The sequence below is a fragment of the Theobroma cacao genome, chromosome 2 (genome assembly GCF_000208745.1).
Source record: "Theobroma cacao cultivar B97-61/B2 chromosome 2, Criollo_cocoa_genome_V2, whole genome shotgun sequence".
Taxonomy (NCBI): domain Eukaryota; kingdom Viridiplantae; phylum Streptophyta; class Magnoliopsida; order Malvales; family Malvaceae; genus Theobroma; species Theobroma cacao.
The window spans coordinates 31,825,234-31,841,034 of NC_030851.1; the positions used below are offsets into that span (position 1 = coordinate 31,825,234).

At 32.1% G+C, this 15,801-nt stretch overlaps 1 protein-coding gene and 1 long non-coding RNA gene across 2 annotated transcripts; one reads left to right on the top strand and one right to left on the bottom strand.

Moving 5' to 3' along the window:
• LOC108660885 lies at window positions 923-2,512 on the top strand. Its single transcript, XR_001926585.1, has 3 exons — window positions 923-953; window positions 1,597-1,681; window positions 2,473-2,512. It is a non-coding gene; the product is annotated as an uncharacterized LOC108660885 (long non-coding RNA).
• On the bottom strand, window positions 5,306-15,354 carry LOC18609449. The gene is made up of 5 exons (XM_018114967.1): window positions 15,205-15,354; window positions 9,965-10,014; window positions 9,721-9,751; window positions 9,438-9,540; window positions 5,306-5,532 (listed from the first exon to the last, which is right to left on the bottom strand). The coding sequence occupies exons 1-5, from the start codon at window positions 15,352-15,354 to the stop codon at window positions 5,480-5,482; spliced, it is 387 nt and encodes a 128-aa protein (XP_017970456.1). The 3' UTR covers window positions 5,306-5,479.

Consider the following 15,801-nt stretch of genomic DNA (forward strand, 5'->3'; position numbering starts at 1 on the left):
GTGGATACAAGTCCATACCTTACAGTCCAATGCCTAACGTAGTGAACACGATTTCATTGCTAAAGTTCTACCCTTATCTACCAATCATAGTGTGAGACCCTGTCAAGCTCTATTAAAAGACGGTATTGTATCGAGTGGTACAACTAAGTTAAATCGAGCCTTGAACTAGTTCAAATAGAAATTCTAAGAGGAATTTAAAAATTTTAAAACCAACAGAATGGCTTAGAATAGTGATTTGGAGTTCAAGGTCCAGTTTGGAGTCCATCAGAAAATTGACCAATTAGGGACAAAACGATCATTTTACCATTTGATGATAAAATGGAGATTTTTAGCCAAGATTTGATCACATTTGACCAAGAATAATTATATGAAATATAATTATGATTATTGGAGTATAAAATGATGTTTAGCAGTGAAAAATTGTGATTCTCGGTATTTATGGAGCACAAGGGCAAAATGGTAATTTTGCCACTAGAGGACTAAACGAAAATTTTTTTAAAACAATTTTTGCCCCATTTGGTTAATATTGATCAATATTAGTGTTATTTTAGGTTGAAAAGTAGAAATAATGAGATTCCGGTACATTTCGGAGTATAAGGGCAAAATCGTAATTTTTTTGTCTCGGGGGCAAATCAGTAAAATTTTCGGCCCAGCACTTGTCAAGACCAAGGGATTTTAATTGTGGTAGGATTGGATAAATACCAGAATATTTGTGGTGGAAAATTAAGAAGAAAAAGTCAAAAAGTTAAAAATTGGGCCAATAAGCATGTGACACATGGCATGCTTGATTATTTTATTATTTTCTATAGAAATCAGCCCATTAAATCCCCAATTCCCTCACCATATTCGGCCTAGACATCCAGCAACAAGAAAAAAGGAAGAACAAAAGGAAAAACAAGAAAACCTAGGTGGAAATTCAAAGAAAAAGTGAAGAAATCAAGGAAACAAGCTAGGTAAGTTAAAATTTCTTTAATTCTCCTTGATACCTAGCTTACCCATGCTTTTGTTCTTGATTTCCATGGTTGAATATTGAGTTATCATGATGAATTCAATTCTGAAAAATGGGTATGGAAGAGGAATTGTTGTTGGAATAATTTGATTTTAGACTATGTTAGTGTTTAGGGATAGTTAAGCATGGTTATGAACAAAAACACAAAAGAAATATTCAATTTCTCTAGGGTTCCTTGTTGGTCGAACCATGAGGGCTGAATATCAATGGGGGATTGTTTTTATTTCAAGGAAAATGGCTTGGAAAATGATGAATTAAGGTGAAACGGTTATGTAGAAAAAAATTTGATGCTAGTGCACCAAATGACCAAATTTTTCTATAAGGAACTGTGAGGGTTCTAATGCTGAATTTGGCTTTATTTAAATGTATGTGGTAAATTAAGGTATTAGAGGAGAAATGAATTAATTTGGAGGTGATTTGGACACAATCGCCGATTAATCGGGTGATCGGTCGAATTTAATCGATACCGTGATTAAGCGGTAATCGGACATATTTTTGCATTTACATATCAAGCATTAGTAGTTTAAATTAATTTATATCAATTTAGGGACAATATAGTAAATTCCTCGACTTTGTTATTTGTCAAGGTGGTGAGACGTCCGGAAAAGGCAAAGGAATTACGCCTGAGGACTATTAGTCAGAGTTCACCCGGAATCCGAATTTTCGACACCTGTGAGTGGACTGCCTATCAAAATTGTTTTGGGAATATGACTGTTTTGAACAAAGTGTTTGAATGATTTTATGCAATTTTTCATGAAAATGAATGCCTTGGGAACAAGCTTTTGAGAAAAGGTTTATGTTATGAAATGTGGTTATTATGGATTTCTATGTGGCTGCATTATGTTGATATACATATATGCTTGAATATAATGTTGTGTAATTATGTTGACTCGGCTATGTGCGAGTAGGGAGTGCGCATAAGCCGAGGATGACCCGGTTATGTGCGAGTAGGGAGTGCGCATAACCCGGTGATGACCCAGCCATGTGCGAGTAGGGAGTGCGCATGAGCTGGTGATGATGATGATGAGCTGGTGATGATGATGATGGGTTGGTGAGATGATGATGATGGGTATATACGTATATATATATATATACATATGTAAATATGTGTGATATAGCAAATTGATGGACAATGATTTATGGTTGTAATGTACGTGAAATTTGACACATTATACTTTGAGAATTTTCATGAATTTTATGTTGATTTTATTAGTTTAGCAGGATGGCTTTTTGTTGAGTGAGGAAAAATGTTTCTCTTGTTGCTCTGTTTTCACTGCAGCGAAATTCATGCTCGCTGTAGCGAAAAACTCTCGGGTTTGGAGGGGTTTTAAATAGGAATGAACTAAATTGCATTGTTTTGAAACAAGTGCATCATGATTTTAAATTCTCCCTAATTGTTGCTTGTTCCCTTCCTTGTTCACTCACTGGGTTTATACTCACCATTTTCAAATTCATGTTTTCAGATCACGAGGTAGCCGATAATTAGGACGAGGTGTCCTTGTAGATCTGTGTACATCTTTTGGTAGGTGTCTCGGCATTCGGTAGCTGTATATCCATCCGAGTCACTCCGCTGGAGGTCGAGTATTATTTTGTTATGTATAGATGAACTTAATGTAAATTTTAAAAGAGTAATGCCAGTACGAGTTGGCAATGTATATCACTATTTTGACTCAAAGTCATGAAATAGGACTTAGTGATAATAAATAGAATCATAAGTAAAATAAATAATAGGCTTGCTGGGTTTAGTGGATTACGTCCATTGGATCCGTGCGCCGGTCATGACCCGGAATTTGGGTCGTGACACATAGCTCCCTTGCACATTTACCTGTGCATTGCTTGGTTGCTCACGAGCCATTCATGGCCATCCAAATATAACCTCTTATAATAAGTCAAACTAGTACATTCTCACACTTTTCCACACATTTCCAAAACACTTAAACACTTCCCTTAATAAGATTCTATTGAGAACTTAAACAATCAAAGGCTTATCTTCAAAGCCACTTATAACCTTAACAATTTAATGTATGCTTAATAGCATTTTAGCTCATTGGTCTCAATGGACATCATTTTCAAATCTCTCAAAGTGTCCTTGTTCTTAATTGAGACCGTACCAACTAACTTAGCATATTTGCATAGATTATCCTTAAGCTTCTTATGCTTGTTGTAACAACATCAACACTTCTCCCATCATTTATCTTACCTTTCATTCACTCTTTCCTTAGCCTTTATCAAAGCTTAATCTCTTCTCCCCCTTATTTTTTAGGATTTGACTTTAGTTTGCGTAATGTTTATCCTAACACTTCACATGGTAATCTATCTCAAGAACTTTCTAACTCCCCTTTTTGTTTCATACCCTTATATAAGGTAATAAAGAAACTTTTCAATTCATTTATATAAATAGTTTCCAAAACCCTACAACTCCATTCAACAAAGCTGAACATCAAGTCTACTGACCATAACTTCGCTTGCAAATCCGTCTCCATGCCACTCACATCTTGTTCTTGCTTCCTAACATAAGATGTTCCTAAGGCTACGGTGCTGCAGCCGTTGGAAATTTACTTTATCAAAACAATTCTCCGAACTCATAAATTACAACTCCAAATGTATGCCAACATATTGATAACCTTTACATATTTCATGACCACGAAAACTACAATTTGCAAAACTAACTTTCCATCATACATACGCTATCAAAACATTAATTTCAACATATCTATTTCACCTCTTTTTTTTTTGTGGTATGCCAAAATCATTGTTTAGGCATATTTCACTACTAACAATCACATTCCTTTACCATAGCATTTAGTGCAAATTTGCTTAAGCAATTGTCTCCAAATAACTCTTAATACATAAATATCAAATTATACACCGCTTAATGTTAAAATCTTGACTTTACTCATCAATTTTTAACCAATTACATTTATAAAGTGAATAATTTACTTAGTTATTGCATCTCGCCTTTACGGTCACAAGATCAAAGTTTCTTAAACTTAAGATACAGAAGCTCCCTCTTAGAGCATATCCAAAAATCAACATCTTCTAAATCCCTTACCTTTGGAGAAATTAACTTCAAGTCTAATCATTTTCATCATAGTTTGCATACAAATCCAAATAGACTCCTAAATTGATCTTTAAAACAATTTGTATATCAATCTCAAATATAGAACTCCATATGACATTTAAACTAGAATCAACATTTCTAAGTCATTTAACTTCAAGCTACCAAATCCACAACTAGTCCTTTAATCCTTTGGCTTCATGCTAAGCATAGTAAAATTCAAGCTCATCCTTAGAGCAGATTCGTTTACTAGCCTTTTACTTGATGACTACACATTTATTATAACAATCACTGATTTTCAGCCTTGCTTTAATTCATGCAGTTATAACTATAACCATAATAATCCAAATCAAACCTTGGGATCTCATAATCACTTAATTGAAATCAAAACCAACTCCATCTAAGTTGCTATACACATATTCAACACATATACGCATATAAAATACTTCAGAAGCCCAACACCATTTATATATGGGCATGACAAGCTCCTTTAACATACTGCACTTACATCCATGCACATGAGTATGGGTTTACATCTCCCTTAATACTCAAAGTTATAAACTTTAAGTGAATCACAACAATCACTATTCATTCCAATGAAGGCGTCCTTTATTACCATTATCTTACGTGCTCCTTATATTGACCTCAATAATGATCCAATGTCATCCAATTTTCTTCTCATTGACAATCATGGACTCAAATTATAACTCCATCAAATAAATAAGTTACAAAGGACTTATTAGTCTAGCTCCACTTTCTTCGATGTTTAATCGGAGGGATATATCATTACATTAACCTTTCATTAGGAGCATTTGCTTAAATTTTTCCAACAATAGTTGGTGTCTAGGGTGGCGTCTCAAACTCGGACAACGGCACCACTTGTTACCTTTATATGACGTTAGCAAAAGGGTAGGTTAATAGGAATATGAGTTTATATAGCCTCTTATCTATGACTTGTGCTGTAGTCAGAAACCATAAACAAGACTCTACATTAACTCCGACAACTCCACTAACTGACATGAGAATTCCTAGAACTCGACTAAACTTAGGCTCTGATACCAACTTTGCCACAGCCTAAATCTTAGGCCATGACCAGCGCATGGGCCTAATAGGCATAGCCCACCAGACCCGAGCAAGCCTTATTAAAGATTCTCGATAATGCACTATACTCGTTCACCAATCCATATTAGTGCTTAAACCATATTCTTTCGTATCATAACTTGAACCATAATTATAATAATCAATTCAATCTTTAAAACATATAATCATAAGTATATAGAATGAGGTCTAAAGTCTCCAGTTTAATACTTATATCAAGGCCATTATCCATTTACAATTAAATAAACAAAGTGCTACGACTTGACCTCTAGTAGCAGAGTGACTTGCAATGAAATGCTATGAGATGCCTTGACCTATCTGCAATGGACCATAAGTGCCGATAATTGCATGCTAGGCCGATCACTATCTGCAAAAGGGAAATAAGGGGGTGAGTCTTACAGACTCAATGATCATCGGCTCCGTGAGTAGGGAGTAGATGGAAAACAAGCACTAAACAGATCATTTGAATGATAAAACTATAATATAAAATGCAAATCCTATAAACCAAACCATAAGAAGGATATTTGTGCCTTGTAAAAATAATATCGTAGAATCATAATACAATGCTTTCTTTGGCAAAAACAGTGTCGAAAATAAGTGTAACAGAAAAAGTTTCAATCATCGAAAATATCATTGCCATCAAATTATGAAATACAGTAAAAAGGTAACCACGCTCCCAAAATGTGTGGCATGTAAAGAAATCAAAGTGTACAACCACCTAAATCAACTTATGTTTGTTAAGTAAGCACTGAAAGCTTTTATTTAAACAATGGGAGCTGTAGAGAAAATCTTAACTCTCCACCATGCAAGAGAGTACACATTGAAAACTCACAAGGCTCTCGAGTAGGAAAGTATAATATCAACACGTGGAGCCACTTCCACGTAAAAACAATTTGGAAGTCTTACTCCATCGGATTCCCATAGCCATAGTAATCTCCACATTGTTGGCCGACATCTGAGAATCAAGCAGTCGACAAACACGCACATTCGAGAATCTCATTCCACCGGACCACTTGTGGCCTAGCCACGCAAACATATCACAAGTCATGGCCCCTACCACGCCTAACCACCCGTCGGTGACCCAAAGGTTCTATAGCTAGAGCTCACTTGTGCACGAGGGTCACAATTAATCGAAGTGACAGCCAGCCTACTCTCGACGCACTTGGTTTGTCAAAACCATTTTCAAAAATCACATTAAGATTTCCAAGTCTTTTGCTTAAAACCATTTGAAAACAAGGTTCAATAACCTTTCAAATTACTTTTCATGTAAAAAGGCATGGTGTATTCTCTTATACAAAGATTGGACTAAAACCAGTGCTCAAAACTTGCATTTTAAATCATTTAATAACTACATTTAACTATGCATATCACACAAAAGATACAAGGCACAGATTTTGAATGCAAAACAGTATAAAGGGCTTGTTTCCTGATTTTTAAAACACTTTACGTATATAGCTCATCTATAGATATATCTAAAACAATTTTCAAAATAGCTTGCATCCACAATTTCCTACGAGTTCTACCAGCTCATGCTTTCCACAATAACAGTGTATAAATCATTGTAAATCTATTTAGAAATCTCCTATCGAGGCTAACAGCTCATACTTTCTACAATTGCATTTAATGAAATCTGGCAACGTTTATAATATGTATAACATTATATAGTTATGGAAATTTTGAAATAGGCACCCCCCATTCACCTTACAATAGCGGGATGCTTCGTCGCTTTTGATTCAGGTGTGTATCTCGCTATTTCTACTTACCGGTCACTCATTACTTCACTCGACACACCACCACGGTAAACTTTTCTAATTATATACTTCCTAGCAACAATCCAAATTCAATAATCTTAATGTTTATCATTCTCATTTTCCTCCTTATTCAAACATTACCATCATGTTAATAACTCACACTATGCTAGAATCACCACTTTTCCTCACTTAACCTTGCATATTCATATACATCTTAACACATTTTTACTACAGTTGCCTTTATCCTTGCTAATTCTTTAAATTATAATTATCGGTAACTTATTTATGACTCTAATACATATATTAATCATTTCTAAGGATATTTATCAAGTTCAACCATCATTTCCATAACAATAACCTAGCATATGGCAGCAATTATAAATTCACTTCCATCAAGCATTTTTTAAGTCTACATGTACTACCATTCTCATTTACATGTTGCCACCAAGCATAACATCAATATTCATTCATACGCACCAACATCCATAACCTTTTAAGCCTTTCCTAACAACACATATCCACATAATCCATTTTTTCCCAAGCTTCAATTAATATAATTGCTTTCCAACCATACCCATGACATCACCATAACACTACATATTACACACAATCATTCTCACAATATTAAACTAATCATAGACTTCAAATTGTAGTATTAAGCTTACCACTTGGTTTTAGCTTGGATTTCACCCAACAAAATTCACAATTACCTCACACCCATGGCCACCATAGCTACCACAAAAATACTTACACAATTACCAACTCATTTCCAAAAATTACTCAAGTTAAAATCAAAATCCTTACCCTAAGTCTCTTGAATCTTGAGACCTACTTGATTTTTCTTCAATTACTCTTGAATCACTTACTACCCAAGCCTTCCACTTTTCTCTTTTTTCTTTCCTTGGCCAATTCTCTCTATTTTTCTTTTCAATTGCATGGTGGCAAGGTGAAAATGGCATAGGAGCATGAAAATGGTGTGGAAGCATGGAGATCAAGAAGAAAGTATCTTGTGGGAGGAGATAAGAATCGACCATGGGATAAGAATGAATTGTTAAAGCTTCCTTTGGAAGCTTTGACCAACTAATGACAAAATTAATATTTTTACCTCCCAAGGTTTTCATCCTTTTTAATTGTATCCTCCCACAATCTTTTAATTTCAATTTCTTTTCATTTTTCCTCCTTAACACTTGTATCAATAAAATATCAAGTTTATGCTTCAACATGGTATCACCACAATATTTAAGTATTTACTTACCTGCGCTAACTTTATTTAATAAAGACACGAGGCCCTATTAACGTCATTTCTCTTCGAAATTTCCTTGTTTTTGTTCTCCCCCACTTAGATTGACCATATACTCCTTCTTCATGAAAAATGTTGATATTGAATAAAATATTAATATTTTAATATTATTTTTTAATTAAAATATTATTTTATTTTAAAATTTTTCACTTGTCTTCTCGACACCTAAAATGTCTTATTATGCCCCGATTCACTTTCAAATTACTTTTTATATTGTTAATTCATCCTCAATAAAAATATTATTATTTAATTACTATTGCTTTGCGTGTGAAATATTTTACTTTAGAATATTCCCTCCACCCTTCATCACTCTTAAACACTAAAATTAACCTCAATTGGTATCCGATAAGTTCTATTAGTCAACAGAGCAAAGTATGGGGTGTTATAGTTTCTCTTTCTAAAAACGTTCAGCTAGTGAGAGAAAGTGCAAAGGAAAAACTTTTTGAGGGTTTTTGAGGTGAAAAAGTAAAAGAGGACGAAAAATCCTATGAAAAAGTGTATAAAAACATGAAATTTGGAGTTAATATGAGAAGGTTATGGAGGTTTCAAGGACGACCTCCATGGAAGATGAAAAATCTGCAATGGAGAGAATAAATGAGAGGAAGAATGGAGAAGGTGCAGAAAAGTAAGGATATTTATACCTAAGGTTGACAAAAGTTTCACATATTTACGAAAATGCCATTAACAAGTTGACTTTATCTTCCTCCTTTTTTTTGGCGAAATTTTTTACTCTTTGGATATTGAGACAAGGTTCACAATAGAATAGAGGTACTCGAGTTCACGAAAACTTAGAAATTTAGACTCGAGATCTAAAATTACCATTTTACCCCTAATGTGAAAATTATTTTTACTTTATTTATTTTCTTGTTATATATTTTTTATTTACTTATTCTACGAACTTAGACCTTAATAATATTAGAAAACCTCTTCTAGGAGCTCACCAAGAAAAATGACAAGACTACCCCTAATCCATGCCTTCGTATCTACCTCAAGTTACGTGTCTATGGAGGTTGAGGTTTTACAAAACCATTTTAAGTTTCAAGTCAAGGTCAGATTTTTAGGTAATTGCTTTCTCTATTAAATTCAAGTTCATTCATATAGATTGAGCATGTTCATTGGATTAATTCTCTTGCCACCTCTAGATCTAATCCAATAGAAGCAAGAGCAGAAAATAGAATTTTTTGTATAAAAAAGAAATTAGCTAGAAATAATCGAACGTACCTTTTTCTCTAATTCTTTTGTCTCTGTCACATTCAAACTTAACCAGAATTTGATTAACCTTCTCCAAGGTATCACTTTGCCTATTCCTCCTAAAGCTTTGGTCCTGCAGTCAGATTATATAATGCATTATATTTTCAAGAAGGAAGATATTACAAAACTAAAGAAATAAAAAACGAAAGTTCTAATACGCAACATGGGATGGCCAAAATTCTTGAGATTGAGTTTTATTTCCTAAGTTAGGCCGCCAGCAAGTCATTTGATCAAGATATGAAAAAAGTTATACCTTTATTAGATCAGCACGGGGTTGCCTACTCCTATAACACAAAGCAAAAGGGTGAACGATTAAGCATTTCTAATTGGCATCTTTAGTTAGACAAATCAATGCTAGATAGCAATGCAAAAAAATAAGAATGACCAAACATACAACCTTCAAGATTTGGTAACAGAATAGATCTAAACTAAAACAAAGAAAAGAAGCAGAAGATCAAGTAAGAATAACTAAAAATGTGTTGTGTTCATTCACTGACCTTTGCCTAGCTTTTTCTAAAAGAAGCAGAGGATTAACGGGGTTTACCGACTGTTAACAAGGCACACCAAGGGTCACCAAGGGGTGGCAAGGGGCGGCAAGAGGCAAAGGGCAAGGGGCAGGGGCACTACTGCTCACATTGTTTCCTAAACGTTTTTGTCACATTGCTTGCAAGAGTCTATTCATGTTTGGAAGGGAATAGCATTGGTTTTTCTTACTCATGGGCAGTAAGTTTTGCACACTCAAGGTACTTTCCCCAAGCATAAAAAGACCTAGTGAAAGCCCTATGAAAAATTAGATGCAATTACACAAACAACAAACAACAAGGCAAAACGGCAATTCATTATCCATTGACAAACAACAAGGTAGCAATGAAACAAGAAACAAGGTAAACATTCCGATAGAAATAAGAGGCAGCTTGGGTCAGTGAGGCACTTACACTTCAGATAAAATTGGAAGGCAACAAGAGGAAGCAGGGGTTAGCGAACCGCATCAAAGTTCAGTAAGGTCCACAAGAGGTTAGCAAGGCTTGGCTCAACAAGGGGTGGCAAGGGCCAGCAAAGGTTTTGTGGGCAGAGGGATTCTAAAAGATTGAAAATTTGGGGAAAAAATCAAGCGGCAAGGCTGCCAGGTTAATTAGGTGTTATTACTGCTTTAAAATTAAAAAGGTAAAAGTATTAATTTTTAACAAAGAAAATCATAATATATCATATATTAATGTATAATGTATAATTTTATATTAACTATATATGAACCATTAGCAATAAACTATACTATATAAATTATAAACATAATTATACATAATATTTTATATATGTATTAAATTAATATTTATAAATAATCATAATATATTATATATTAATGTTTTATATATATTAATATATATTATATATATTATTTTGTTGATTATATAATATATTGTTTATGAATTATTATTAATTAAATATATTATTTTGTAAAATATAACTTGGTTAATTATATAACAATATCTAAATTAAGTTACTATAAGTAAGTTATATGTATGTATCTATATATATATATATATATATATATATTTCATAACCACATATATAGTTTTCTTTTATGCAATATATATAAATAATGATAATATTAATAAATTATTCTTATATATATAGTCTATAACTTATTTATATAATTAATATAATTCAACGATTTAATGATATATATATATATATATATATATATGTATGTAGGTATGTATACATACATACATGCATTTGTTACATATGTATGTATGTATGTATATATATATTTCATAAAAACACACATATATAGTCTTCTTTTATGAAATATATATAAATAATAATAATATTAATATATTGTTCTTATATATATAGTTTATTCTTTTAGGAAAGTTTATAATTACTCTATATATATAGTTTATTACTTATTACTAACTAAGTATAATTTTTTGTAAAATATAACTTACTTATAGTTAATATAATTAATCGATCTAATGATATATATGTATGTATATATATATATATATTTCATAAACACACATATATAGTCTTCTTTTATGAAATATATATCAATAATAATAGTATTCATATGAATCTTCTATAGATAATCTATTATTTTATGAAAGTTTATAATTACTATATATATATATATCTTAATTATGTACAATAATTTAGTCCCTTCTTATTTATTTATGATATATAGTATATATGTATGTGATATATATATAATTTAATAAATTATTATTCTTTTATGAAAATATATAANGTTTATATATATAAATATATATAGATATATATATTACTTATTAATTTATAATATATCATAATGATAATTTTGAAGTTATAAGTAACAAAGAATCTATTTATGTAGATGGAAAGTTTAACCAAATGTCAATAATTAAATAAAATTATTTAATATTTATAATTTATTAACAATTAATTTATTTCTAAATGAAATTTACTATGGATGAATCATTGTCAATAAATATGTAAAAAATTTATATATGTATGCATACATATATAAATGTAGTCAAAGATTAATATTTATATACAATCATAATTAATGGAGACAAACAATAAATACAAATAAATAAATAAGAATTTATTGAATGATATTTTTAATAAAAATAAAACATATAAAAAAAGTCAATTCCGACAGAATATTCCTCCAAAAAATTCTGTTGGAAAATTTGGTGGGATTAAATGTTTTGGCACCTAAAATATTTCCAACCGATTTCCAACGAGATAAGTTCCGTCAGAAATTTTTGTCGAAAATCTGTAGGAAATTCAATTGGAAATTTTGGAAGTAGATTTTTTTTGGCGCAAAATATTTTTCTAATGGATTTCTAAAATCTATCTAAAATTCATTAGAAATCCGTTGGAAAATATCAAAATTTATTCCGTTGGTAATTCGTTGGAATTGCTAATAAAATTTTTCTAATGGAATTTTTTTCATTGGAATAAGCAAAAGTTTTTGTAGAAAACAATATTCATATTTAACAAAAGTTAAAGGCAACAAGATAACTAAGTTCTCATCATTGGATATGGAAAATCATCAAAAACTTGGCATTACAAAACTCTAGCTATAACTCCAAAAACCAAAACACTACATAAGCTTAAAAACATAAATGAACAAAAACATAAATCAAAAGATAAAACCATAACTAAAAAATCAAACCTCCCCTCGAAAACTTAAATCAAGCATTGTCCTTAATGTTTAAAATAGAAAAAGAAAAAGATAAGTAAAACTCCACTAACAATGGTAGTAATGCAGAAAGAGCTCTATTCTCCTTTTTTTGTCCTCACCATTGTCACTTATGCTTGTGGGAGGATCTAATAAGGTAACAAAATCTAAATGAGAAAAAAATAAAAAAATCAATGTGAAAAATCTAAAAAAATAAAAAAGTAACTTCAAAGAAAAAAAAGTAAGAGTTTCAAAAGCTTAGGTTGCCAACAAAGAAGCATTTCTTTATAGTTAATAGCTTGACTATGGCACCCCTTTTCTCACAACTTCATCCATGAAATAATTTTTGAGGCATAGTCCATTAACCATAAATGCATCAGTAACCTTACTATCAATCTCTATTATACCACAATGATAGACCTTAACCACTTTGAAGTGACCCAACCATCTTAATTTGCATTTCCATGGAAAAAGCTTGAAGCAAGAATTAGAAAATAACACTTGTTGTCCAATTTCAAAACTTATTATTGCAAGATATTCCTTGTCAAAATGCTCTTTAGCCAACTCATTAACTGAATCTAATGTATAGCAACTATCTGCATAGGGATACTTAATTGCATTGAATAAATTAAACACTAATTCCTTGTTTCCAACTTTTAAAGTCATCTTGCCATTCTTCACATCTATGATTGCTCCTGTTGTAGCTAAGAATGGTCATCCTAAAATAAGAGGAATTTCAACATCATTTTCATCTCGAGCACAATAAAGTTTACCAGAACGTAGAGTTTCCCAATTTTCACCAAAACATCCTCTATAATCCCTATGGAAGCGATTGATCTATCTGCTAACTACAAAGAAATTGTAGTATGTTGTATCTCCTTAAGTCTAAGTTTCTTGGCCACAGACAAAGGCATAAGTGAAACACTAGCACCCAAATCACACAAAGCTTTAGAAAATTCAACTTTACCAATAATACAAGAAATAGAAAAACTCCTCAGATCCTTAAGCTTGGGTGGGAGCTTGTTTTGGATTATAGTACTACACTTTTTAGGAAGTGCAACTATTTCAAAATCTTTTAATTTCCTTTTCTCAGATATGATCTCTTTAAGGAACTTCACATAAGAAAGTATTTGTGCCAAAGCATTTCTTTTGCTTGAAGACATTTAAGAACTTCTTAAATTGCTTGTCCAATTTCTTTTGCTTCAATGCTAGAGGAAAAGGAATGAAAAGCACATATGTCTTGACTTGTGGTGATGTGGATACTTTCTCCCCTTGCTAACTTTATCAACTTAAACTTGCTTGCTAGAAGTATCCTCTAGATAAACTTTATCTCCACCATCTATAACTTCCTTACCTTTTACCTAATCAAGCTGTTTACTACTCCTTAAAGTAATCGCATTGCATTTTTGTTTTCCTTCTCTTCTAGGATTTGGTTCGATGTCACTTGGTAAAGGTCCCTGAAGTTTATTATTGAAGGCATTGGCAAGTTGACCCATTTCTTTCTCAAAAGTTTTGAGTGATGCTGCTTGACTTTGAATGTAAAAATCAATCTTATCCATGTATTGCATGAATAACTCTTTCACAGATGGCTTTTTCTCAAGCAGAAGAGCTTTAGCTTGTGGTGGAAAGCCAAGAGGAAAGTTTAGCTTAAGTGCTAATAAAGATTTTTTGTTGTTGCTTCAAGAGAAATTAAGATAATTTCTCCAACCAAGATTATAGTTGTTGGAATAAGGATTATTTTGTTGTCTATTAATCTTCCCAACAAACTGTACAAATTCAGCATTGACTGGACAATGATCACTGGAATGCCTATCTCTAGATAACTCACATGTCACGAAAGGACTCTAAATAGCATGGACACCTAATGTATCAATTTTCTTGGTAAGAGTAAGCATTTGTGTAGTCAAGGCATTAATTGCATCAAGCTCATGAATACCAACAACTTTTCTTAGACCCAATCTCTCAAATGACCATTGGTAATTGTTAAAAGCTATCTCTTCTTACAAGTCATAAGCCTCATCAATAAATTTACCTATTAGTGCCCCTCTTGTTGTAGCATCAATGGTGGTTTTAGTTGGTCCCAACAAACCATTGTAGAAAGTTTTTACTTATAGTCATTTAGCTAACCATGGTGAAGACATCTTCTACGTAAATCCTTATGCCTCTCCCAAGCCTCATATAGTGATTCCAAATCACATTTCATAAAGCAGGTGATATCATTCTGCATCTTTGTTGTCTTAGTTGATGGAAAGAACTTAGTTAAGAATTTTTTAGCCAAATTATCCCAAGTACTAATCGAACTAGTTGGAAGTGATTCAACCAACTCTTTGCCTTATCTCTCATTAAAAATGGGAAGAGCCTCAATCGAATGGCATCATCATAAATGCCATTGGCCATGAATGCATCACAAATCTCTAGAAAATTAACAATATGTGCATTAAGATCATCATTTGGTAATCCCCCAAACTAAATTGAAGTCTAAATCATTTGAATGATTGTTGGCTTAATCTCAAAGTTTTTAGGTTGGATAGTAGGTCTATGGATGTTAGAATGAAGGCCTTGTATGAGAGGTACAGCATATTCTCGAAAGGACTTGTTTTGTTCTTGATCAACCATTACTTCGCGTTGAGTCAAAACTTGTTGATTCTCCCTCTGAAGTCTTCGAAAAGTAATTTCAATTTTCAGATCAAAAGGAACAAATTCCAAATCTCTGACTCTTCGCATATAATGACCAGAAGTACTTGAAAACAAAAAAAAAAGAAAGTTTGAATTAAGACTAAGATTACTTGGTGTTAAAATTAACAAAAATTATGAAAATAATTCCTCGACAATAGTGCCAAAAACATGTGTCATTAACAAGTAATATAATAAAGAGTAGAGTATCGCTCCCATGAGGAATTGCACCAAAATTTTGCTAAGTGCTAAAATTACCACAGCTTAATCTTATTCAAACAATCAAATTTAAACTTACTTAAAACTAAAACTAATAACAAGAATAGTAATTTAAAGTATAAAAACCAATCAAACAAAGTATAAAACCACAATATCCACTTTACATTTCCCTTGAATCTTTTTTACTCTCTTTACTTATAAACAACTGAGTTGTTAACCTAGAGCTCTAATGTATTTATAAGTCTCTTTCAATGTTCTTATAAAAATATCTTTCTCAAC